Source organism: Propithecus coquereli, unplaced genomic scaffold, assembly GCF_000956105.1.
Source record: "Propithecus coquereli isolate 6110/MARCELLA unplaced genomic scaffold, Pcoq_1.0 Scaffold171, whole genome shotgun sequence".
In the NCBI taxonomy this organism is placed as follows: Eukaryota; Metazoa; Chordata; class Mammalia; order Primates; family Indriidae; genus Propithecus; species Propithecus coquereli.
This window is the reverse complement of record NW_012141747.1, coordinates 3,164,996-3,175,814: the sequence shown is the minus strand read 5'-3', so window position 1 is coordinate 3,175,814 and position 10,819 is coordinate 3,164,996. Positions and strand designations below refer to the sequence as shown.

General features: G+C 41.9%; 1 protein-coding gene across 1 annotated transcript in view; it reads right to left on the bottom strand.

The window, feature by feature from the left end:
- PDCL3 (phosducin-like 3) overlaps positions 1-6,029 on the bottom strand; it is an 8,597-nt gene extending 2,568 nt beyond the window's left edge. Inside the window, exons 1-5 of the mRNA XM_012641886.1 lie at positions 5,973-6,029; positions 3,677-3,806; positions 2,136-2,226; positions 1,724-1,867; positions 396-604 (exon numbers count right to left, since the gene is read on the bottom strand). Of these exons, the coding sequence (XP_012497340.1) occupies positions 396-604; positions 1,724-1,867; positions 2,136-2,226; positions 3,677-3,806; positions 5,973-5,978 (580 nt within the window). The 5' untranslated portion in view covers positions 5,979-6,029. The remainder of the gene's footprint in view (positions 1-395; positions 605-1,723; positions 1,868-2,135; positions 2,227-3,676; positions 3,807-5,972) is intronic.
- Positions 6,030-10,819: the final 4,790 nt, after the last annotated feature.

Below are 10,819 nucleotides of genomic sequence, written 5' to 3'. Positions count from 1 at the left end.
TTCTCTAGAGAAATTTATATATTGGCATCTGTCCCTAATATGTTCATATGAATTAAATAAAAAGTGAGTGCTGTGATTTTGAACTACAACTTAAAAAACCCAACTGTAGAGGCAAATAAAATATACTTGACATTAATATTAAACATATATATATTTAAGTCCATCGTGCCTTCCTTTAACTGAGGAAATATTAGAGCCCAGTTGTAACTGCTCCTTATTATTTGCCTAAGATGAGAGATTAAATGTTCTTCCTCCCTTTTAACAATCACCCACACACAGGCAAAGGTGAACTTGACAAAGCATCACAGCACTTGTCTAGGAAACAAGCACTCTCTCCAACAGAACAGAAATGTTCCCTCCCCACCTCTCACACGCCTGTCTCCAGAGCCCCTTACCATCTCTTGTCAGGTTCATGCTGCCAAACACCAGAGGACCAATAAACTGAGCCTTGATATCACCTTCAAGGTAAACAAATATCGTGGGCAGATTCCTATCAGGATAATTGGGTATGCAGGTGGTTGAAATGGCTTTGATAAATTTGACATCGGGAAACTTCCTGGCAAGTCCACTGAGGTGTTGATTTATCAGGGCACAGAGGGGAATCCTATAAAGTAGAAAGAAAAAACAGAAGCAACTGTGGTTGCTCAAAAAGCTCAACTACCCTTTTACCCTATGTAAAGCCTCATAACAGCTTCATGAGTGATTCTGCTGCTAGCTAAGATGAATTAATATTTTTTCAAAATTTTTCTAATATGCTCAGAGAAAGTGAAGAACTCGAAATCCAAAGTCCAATTTATTTTGAGACAAAAATAAGTCAGAAAAACAGCTTCAATGTAAAAGATAATTGGTATGCCTTTCTGTAAGGTTGAATGATAGAACATCGAAGATTTAGAATGTATGAACATGTGAACTATGTCAGAAAGCAATTTCCTGCTTAAAAAAATTCCTAGACAAGCACTGGCCTCTACAGTTTAAGAACAGGATTGGGCATTTGAGAAATACAGAGGACAGTGGCATCACTTAGTACAGGCAATTACCATAAAGGCCAACCTCACCATCTACAAGAGGGATTGCTTACATGGAATTCTGAAATGCCAGAGTTCCTCTAGAGGGATAAATAACTTAGAAATTCTCTTTCAAAAAAAAAAGAAAAGGCTGGGCGCGGTGGCTCACGCCTGTAATCCTAGCTCTCTGGGAGGCCGAGGCAGGCAGATTGTTTGCGCTCAGGAGTTCAAAACCAGCCTGAGCAAGAGCGAGACCCCTCTCTACTAAAAATAGAAAGAAATTAATTGGACAACTAAAAATACATTGAAAAAAAAATTAGCCGGGCATGGTGGTGCATGCCTGTAGTCCCACCTACTCAGGAGGCTGAGGCAGAAGGATTGCTTGAGCCCAGGAGTTTGAAGTTGCTGTGAGCTAGGATGACGCCACGGCACTCTAGCCCGGGCAACACAGTGAGACTCTGTCTCAAAAAAAAAAAAAAGAAAAGTCTTCATTGGTATACTTTAATAGGGGCATTTGTATTAGTGACAAATAGTAATTTGAAGGTCTTGAGGTGAAAATTAGGCAATAAGGTTTGGGCAAGCCAACAACAAACACATATAACTTGGTACCCCCAAAAAAACCAAAACAAAAAAAACCCCTCCAATATGGATTAAGCCTGAAATGTTCAAGACATAAATTCAAATTAACATTTTATAGACAGCGTGGAAGATCAGCTCACCCTTGTTTGTAAAGGTGCAAGACTACCCACAAGCCCTCACCGGCTTTGGTAACTTCTTGAACATAATCCTTTCCTGAGATCTCCAAAACTTCTCCAAATTTATTCTTCAGTTTAGTTGCTTTCCACTCAGCCAATCTTTGCTGCCTGCACAAAAGGAGGAGAGAAGCATCTTACATAGATACACACACAAGCACGTGCACACACACATACATCTTTCAGAAAGCAATCCTTGTACTGGTCCAGGTTTATTTATTTCTCACGGCAAGAGTGTAAGACCAGTTTGTTGACATTTGCAATATTGCTATTATAGTCCTTTCCAAAAGTTATCTCAGCTGGAAAATTCATTTTTCAAAGGAAACGCATTTTATTAACACACACAAAAAAATAAACTGTCTCTCTGGGTGGTACTAACCTGTACATTTCAATAGCACGTTCATCCTCTTCATTAAATTCATCTTCATGATCCTCCAGCTCTTCCAAAGTCATATCTTCATATGTTTTCACTAAGTTTAGTTATGTTGACAAACAGCAAAAAATTTAAAAAGATGAACAAACATGTATTTTGCTTTTTTCCCTCTGCTTTTCTCCTAAAGGCATGTATACACCACCAGAAGATCCCCAGCAAAAAAAAAAAAAAAAAAAATTCCTTAAGTTACTACACTAAGAAGTTGAAAAGATAGGCCTATGTTGATTTCTGTAGACCTGACTGTCTCACTTCCACACAATAATAAGGTATGAATGAGAAGTTTCCCAAGTTTATAAAACAAGAGATTTGCCTGAAGTCACCTGGTCCAATCTTCAAGTACATGAACAGTTCTCATATCATCCAAGGAGGCAGGATACTATTCAGTGTCCTACCCATGTACACCCTTCCTAGAGTTAAAGGTGATTATCACATACTTCTTGGTCTTTTAGTATGAGTGACAGGCAGCTCTATCTTTTCTTGTAACCGATTGCTATAAAATCCGTATTTTTATTGCCATAAACACTTTCTCAAAATCGAATCAGGTTTTTTCCCTCCCCCCATCACTCCATGAAGCCCTCTACTCAAGGTCAACAATGACCCCTCACTTCTTGACTGATGCCTCTCTCCTCCTACCCCTATGGCTACCTAATCCCTTTGAACTTTTTGCTGTTCATTGTCTGACTCCTCCACTAGAATGTAAGTTTCATGAGGCAGAGAATTTTGTCTGGTGCATGCATAGCTACATCCCCACACCCAGAATAACACATGACATGTGATGATCATTCAATAAACATTTGCTGGATAAATACTTTCTAATATATCCTTCTCTAAGTCAGCTCTAACATGTAAACAGGGGACAAAAGTACTAGTCCCTGTTATCAGTGGTTCTCACACTTTGGCATGCACCAGAAGTCTTTATGGCACTTGATTAAAATGCCGATTCCTTGGCCCCACCCCAGAGATCCCGATTCAGTAAAGATTTGGGGTGTTTTTTTTTAACTAAGCACTCCAAGGGATTCCAATCCAAGTACATAACTACCTTTGAGAAAACCCCTCACAGACCCCACGTATTGCAAACATCTTATCCCTCTCCAAATTAAGCTATTTTAATATTCTTAATCAATCCACAAAGATGATAAAATATAAGCTCAGGAGAATACAAACACTAAAAACTTTGAACAAATTTCAATGACATTATTTAAAGTGAATCACAGACCAGAAAGTCAAGACTCAGAAATACTTTGTTCAGGATATCATGTACTCATCTGACATAGACAAGGACTTATGGGACCTCTGAAGTCCCCCTAATTCTATGCCCCAGAAAGGTAAAGGCTAGAGACACCTTGTGATTTGACTGAGGTCCCAGACATACCAGCACTCTGGTCCCTGTGTCCTGCTCAGAGGATCCTTCTATCGCAGTAGTCAGAGACTTAGAAAGTTCTTCCCTAACTCAGAAAGACAAGGAACAAGAAAATGAGCAAGCTCACCCACTGACTGCTGGAGGACTCTCTGCTCCTCCTCTTCTGCCTTCTTTTCCAAATCTTCCAGACTTTCCTTTGAGGGCAAGATGCCCTTTTTGCGTAAGATGTCATTCCACTCAGTGTCTTCGTTGGGGTCCTAGAACAGGAGGACCAAGGCTGCCATGAGTGCAAAGTCCAGTATGGAGGGCACCGTGTTAGGCAAGGGGCCAAATGGGCAAAGTGGTGGAAAGGGAGGAATTCAAACCAAATTATTCTGTGGTCTACTTCTGAGAAAGTGTCAAAAGCCCCATAGTCCCTGTTCTATTCTTCCTGTCTATCCCTCTTCCGTCCCTCTGCGGAGGAGCTAGTCTTGGCTAAAAATCAGGATATAATGTGCAGATCAGCATCAGTACTGATACCAAGGCTCCAACCTGACTTATGTTCAATATTTTTATTAATGACTTGGCACGATTCATTCAACAGATTTTTTAGGTACCTACCACAGGTATTAGACAAAGGAGAAGCACGGTGAATAAAACAGTCAACTATGTTATAGTCAAGAGGAATAGACAGGTAACGACAAGTACACATACACAAGTGCAATGACAAACAGGTTGCTGGTCTAGAGAGTTACAGGGGACCTGCATTCCACAGGGTAGACAGAGATGTTCTCCATAGGAGGTGACATTTAACCATCACCTGAGGGTGGGAAGCAACCAGCCACAGGAGTGTGGGGGCTTAGGAAACAGCTTTTCAGGCAGAGTGAACAAAGAGATTGTGACATCTTGAGCATCTCAAAGCCTAGAGAGGCTGCAGAGGAATCTGAGAGGGAGGAGAGCCTGAGGCTAGGCTGACAGAATTCTCTAATGGCCAGACCTGAAAGGAAGAGCTGAGAGCCCTCAGAGCAGCTGGTAACAGCTAATGTTTATTAAACACTAAGTTCTGGACACTCTTCTAAGCCCTTCACTTGCACCTACTCACAGAATCCTCACAAGCCTAGGGGAGGCATGGTGTTTAGAAAGACACTGCCCTGCTAGAACAGTTGGCCAAATATACCCGGATCAAATGTCAGAAATATCAGTGTCAAACTGGGCTCTTAGATACAGAACCCAGCTGCCCAAGCACAGGTTTGCATGGTGTGGCAGAACACCTCTTACGGAGCATAGGCTTGGTCTGGAACACAAATCAAGGTGCGCTGTGGAAAGGGCACCAGGATAACCAGGCTCCAGCCTCGTCTCTGTATCACCATCTTGCTGAGATACATCAGAAAGAAAATTGACAGAATCCTTTCAACAGGGTGGTCAGGGAAGGCCTCTGAAGAGATGGCATTTTAAAGCAGGGACCTGAAGGATGGAGGATGCAAAGGAGGAGCCAGAACAGTCCCTGGTCTTCCTCTTCGCGTTTAAGAGTGACTGGCTGTGGCAGACTCGCTGTCCTTGTAGAGGGTCATCCCCGGCTGCCCCCAATGCGGCCCTCCCCAGCCAATCCCACACAGCATCTCCATTTCCCCTCTGCCACTGAGCAGAGGCTACTTAATCAGAATTTCTGACCACGGCGAGATCAGGGAGAGTCGGGTCTTTGCACAGTGACAAAATTTAGTTGTTATAGATTTCTGCTCAGAAAGGTGCCCATTTCCAAGGTGTTTTCATTCGTTTTCTTTGGACTTTAGTCAAGTTCCATTAGCAAATTCCAGCTACCAGAAAAGAATAAAACTAGGGGATTTTGATTTTGATCCATTTTAAGAAAAAATTCAGCACTGAGCAGAGGGAACCCTCAGGCTGAGCTCTGGAACCCAGGTGGTCTGAAATGGGGCGCAACCCAACTGAACACCAGAGTTCAGAGGAAGAGGGTGTTAAGCCCTCACCCAGCTCTAACTGCAGCCAGGAACACGGGTTCCGCCGCCGCTGCTGTAGGTGGTAGGATCCCCCAGGCCTGACCCTCCGCGTCTCCACGCCTCAGCTTCCCTGTCCCCACAATGAGTCCACAGCACACCTGCTCCTGCGCTCACTAAGGGAGCTAACAAATAGCAAAGACCTTTTGTCACGTGGGATCTGGCAAGTTCTTCACGGGACCCGGTGGGGGCAGACCTCGAGCTTCCTCGAGAAGCCTGCAAGGACAGAGATTTGGGGTCTAGGGCACAGTGCGACAGCGACGCCCAGCCCTGGGTACGGCACGGACCACGCCCGCCCGCCCGCACTGCGCCTGCGCGGGGCCTGAACTCGTGCGGCCTCCCCAGTGTCTGGCGTGCCTGGCGCTTCCCGCAAGCCCGGCATCCGTCCAACGGGACAAACGAAGAGGCTCCGGCGCCGCGCGCCGCACTCACCTGCATTGTGTCTCCAACCGCTCACGCCAGTCCGGCCGCGGCACCGCCGCCCCTCAGTTCCCGTCTGCGCACGCGCGCAGCTGCCGCCCCTCCTCTCCTCTCAGCCCGGCCTTCAGGAGAGGGCTCTGAGTCTGCGCCTGCTCCCCAAGGAACCGGCGCCGAAGTTACGCGCTGGCGTGGATCAGGACACGCCCACCGCCTTCCGGCCCCAGAGTTCACGTGACCCAGGACTAATTTTGAGCGCGGCCTTATTAGGGCATGCGTTCGGCCCAGTGTTGGTGGAATAGAGTGCTCAGTGGCAGTGTGCATTCCACGGTGCTTGCCCAAACCTGTGAAGAGATCTCGGTGGCCTTGACTAAAAAGTCAGAAATAGAAATACCTCTCAGTGATCTGTTATAATTAAAAATGATGTAGGGCCACCTGGAATTCAACACTGTCATTTAGGTATCGGGTAAGGCAACTCATTCATAAAAATTTTATTGAGAGCCTGCTATGTACCAGGCACCATTCTAGGTTCTGCGGATACTGCAGTGATCAAAACACAAGACATTTATTTGTGTCTTTTTGATAATAGCCATCCTAACTGGGGTGACATATTGCATTGTGGTTTTAATTTGCATTTCCCTGATGATTAGTGATGTTGGGCATTTTTTCATATATTTGTTGAGAAACGTCTGTTCAGATCATTTGCCCAGTTCTTAATCAGGTGTGTGTGTGGGGTGCTGTTGAAATGTTTTGAGTTCTTGTATATTCTGGATATTAATCCTGTGTCAGATGAGTTAATTTGCAAATATTTCTTCCCACTCTGTAGGTTGTCTTTTCGCTCTGTTGACTGTTTCCTTTGCTGTGCAAAAGCTTTTTGTTTAATATAATCCCATTTGTTTACTTTTGCTCTTGTTGCCTGTGCCTTTCAGGTTTTACTCATAAAATCTTTTCCCAGACCAACGTCCTGAAGTGTCTCCCCTGTTTTACTTCTAGTAGTCTTGGGTCTTACATTTAGTTCTTTGATCAATTTTGAGTTAATTTTTGTGGAGCATGAGAGGTCGGAGTTTAATTTCATTCTTCTGCATATGGTTATCCAGTTCCTCCAGCACCATTTATTGAAGAGACTGTCCTTTTCCCTATGAGTGTTCTTGGCATCTTTGTCAAAAGTCATTTGGCTGTAGATACGTGGATTAATTTCTCGGTTCTGTTTTCTGTTCCATTGTCTGTTTTTATGTCAGTACCACGCTGATTTGGTTACTACAGCTCATAGTATATTTTGAGGTCTGGTAGTGTGATACCTTCAGCTTTGTTCTTTTTGCTCGTGGTTCCTTTGGCTATGTGGGGCTTTTGTGATTCCACACAAATTTTAGGAGTTTTTTTTTTTCTATTTCTGTTAAGAATGTCATTAGCATTTTGATAGGGATTGCATTGAATCTGCAGATTGCTTTGGGTAGTATTGTCATTTTAACAATATTAATTCTTCCAATCCGTGAGCACAGGACGTCTTTCCATTTGTTTTTATCATCAATTTCTTTCATCAGTGTTTCATAGTTTTCTTTGTGAGGTCCCTCACCTCCTTGGTTAAATTTATTCCTACATTTTTTCTTATAGCTATTGTAAATGGGATTGCCTCCTCGATTTCTTTTTTAGCTAGTTTGTTGTTCATGTAGAGAAATGCTACTGATTTTTGTATATTCATATCCTGCAACTTTACTGAATTCATTTATCAGTTCTAAGAGTTTTTTGCTAGAGTCTTTAGGTTTTTCTGTATATAAGATCACATCATCTGCAAACAGGGACAATTTGACTTCTTTTTTTCCAATTTGGATGTCCTTTATTTCCTTCTCTTGCCTAATTGCTTTGGATAGGACTTCCAGTACTATGTTGAATAAAAGTGGTAAGAGTGGGCTTTTTCCCATTCAATAAGATGTTAGCTGTGGGTTTGTCATAAATGCTGGTGAGGATGCAGAGAAAAGGGAACTCTTATACACTGTTGGTGGGAATGTAAACTAGTACAGCCGCTATGGAGAACAGGATGGAGGCTCCTCAGGAAACTACAAATAGAACTACCATATTATCCAGAAAGCCCACTACTTGACCTTTATCCAAAGAAAAGGAAATCAGTATATCAAAGAGACATCTGTACTTTCATGTTTTTTGCAGCACTATTCACACAATAGCCAAGATATGGAATCAACCTAGGTATCCAACAACAGATAAATGGATAGAGAAAATGTGGTATATATACACAATAGAATACTATTCAACTGTAGAAAAGAATGAAATCCTGTCATTTGTGGCAACATGGACAGAACTGGAGAGGATTATGTTAAGTGAAATAAGCCAGTAACAGAAAGTTAAATACTGCATGTTCTCACTCATATGTGAAAGCTAAAAAATCTCTAATCTCATAGAAGTAAAAAGTAGGACAGAAGATACTAGGGGCTGGGAAGGGTGAGAGGTAGGGAGGGATGGAGAGAGATTTGTTAAAGGATACAAAATTACAGCTAGATAGGAGGACTAAGTTCTAGTGCTCTATACGACTGTAGGATGACTGTAGTTAACAATAATACATAGTTTTAAATAGCTAGAAGGAGATAGTAAATATTCCCAACACAAAGAAATGATAAATGTCTGGGATGATGGATACGGTAATTACCCTGATCGGATCACTACATGTTATATGTATTGAAACATCAGTATGTACTTCATGAATGTGGACCAGTACTATTTGTCAATTAAAAAGATAAAATTTAAAAAAACATGAAAACAGAAAGTTAAAGTCATTTTACCTGTTTGAGCCTCAGGAAACCCATATATGCAAAAATGCTTAGCCGTAAGGCAGGCACACAGGAGGCATGGAGTAAAAGTCAGCAGTCTGACATAAAATGCAAGTGTTGGGCTCCAGGGCTTCTGCAAATGCAGCACTCCCAGTTTAAGTTAAGAAAACAATATTCCTGCCTAGTAATGGAAGGAAGCATCCTATACACCTGGGCTAACTTGCTGCCTCCTGGCAATAAAGCAGACACAGATAATAGAGCCCCACGCACCTGTTGGGTGGGTGTAGGGCTTCCAACCTTGGCTATGCATTAGAATCACCTGGAAGCCTTTTAAAAAAATGCATCTATCCGGGGGCTCCAATCCCAGACAAATTAAATCTCTGGAGATGAGGCCTGGGACTGATATTTTCTTAAAGATCCTTAGGTGATGCTACAGTCACAGCCATTGCTATACAGTGAATCAAATGATTGCTTGAGAGCAAGACCTTTGATTTGATAATTTATTAGGATCCTTAAGATTTACCTAACTCCTCCCAGCTGAATTACTGATCCTTTTAAGCATTTGTTTATTAACGTATCAGGCAGCAAAAGTGTTTATAAATGAATTTCCCTCGGTCTCACCACCGAAATCAGGACTGGGACTATTATTGAGTTTGACTCTGTGCTTCGCTTTCAGGCCTGCACAGCAATAGACTCGGTGTTCTGTGCTTTTCTCAGCCTGAGCCTTAGTTGTTTCCTGAGGCCTGTTCTCTAAGACTCAGCCAGTCTACAATTCCCCACGTGATCTCTGTCCAGGGATTAACAAACCAAATGCCTGGACCCTAGTACCCACTCCTTTCAGCGGGAAAGATGCCCCTCCCACTTTGGTCAAAAAGTTATTCTTCTGTTATTCTTTTCTCCTGTGCAACAGATCACAGTCCTTCTCACCTCCTCCAGAGACTTCTTACTATCATTCCATCCCTCTTGGCTGTGGAAAAAATAATGGGGGCTCAGGAGAAAAGATTAGAGCCATAAGAATTGGAAAAGGAAAGATAACATATTTCTATTTGTGGATGATATGATATAAGAGCATACTTGGAAAACCCAGGGGAGTCAAGTCTTAAATTCATACCAACAATCTGAGAATTCAGTATAGGAACAGTATGTAAAATTAACAGATAAAAATAGCCTTCATTTGTATTTACAATATCACAAACTAGAAAATACGATGAACCCCAATTACAATAACAAGAGAAAAGAAAAAACATTTAGGAATAAAGTTAAGAAATGCACAAAAACCTACCTGAGGAAAATTACAAAACCTTCCTAAAGATACAAAAGCAAACTTGAACACAAGGAGAAAGAAATATCCTTTATTTTTGGTGAGATGACTCAACATCATAGAGATGTCAATTTTCTCCAAGTTAATATGCAAAATCTAACACCATCTTGATTTAAAAACCCAACAAATTATTTTCTGAGGTAGGCAGGTTGATTTCAAAGTTTTTATGATAAAATAACAATCAAGAATAGCACAGGGTGGGAGGGAGAGCTAGCCTTACCAGACGTTAAAACAACGTGGTATTGATGCATGAATAGACAAAGAGATCAAGGAAGCAGCATAGTAAGTTCAGAACAAGCCCAGAAATAGAGCCAAGTACACATAAGTGTTGGCATATGCTTAAGATGGCATCTCAATCCACTGCAGAAGGACTTTTAATAAATAGCGTTGGGACAATTGGATAACCATATGAAAATAGATAAAATTGGATACATACTCCACAGTGTATATCAGAATAAAAAATAAAAAATACTAGAAGAACTCATGGAATAACCTCTTTATAACCTAGAAATGGAAAAGGACTTTGACTATTACTCAAAATCCAAAAGAAATCAAATAAAAAAAAAGATTTGACTACTTAAATTTTTTTTACATAGGAATAATGCATATAAGCATGCTACCTTTGGTGTAAAAGAAAAGATTAATTAAGAATATATTTATGTGGGCCAGGCGCGGTGGCTCACGCCTGTAATCCCAGCACTCTGGGAGGCCGAGGCGGGTGGATCGCTCAAGGTCAGGAGTTTGAGACCAGCCTGAGCAAT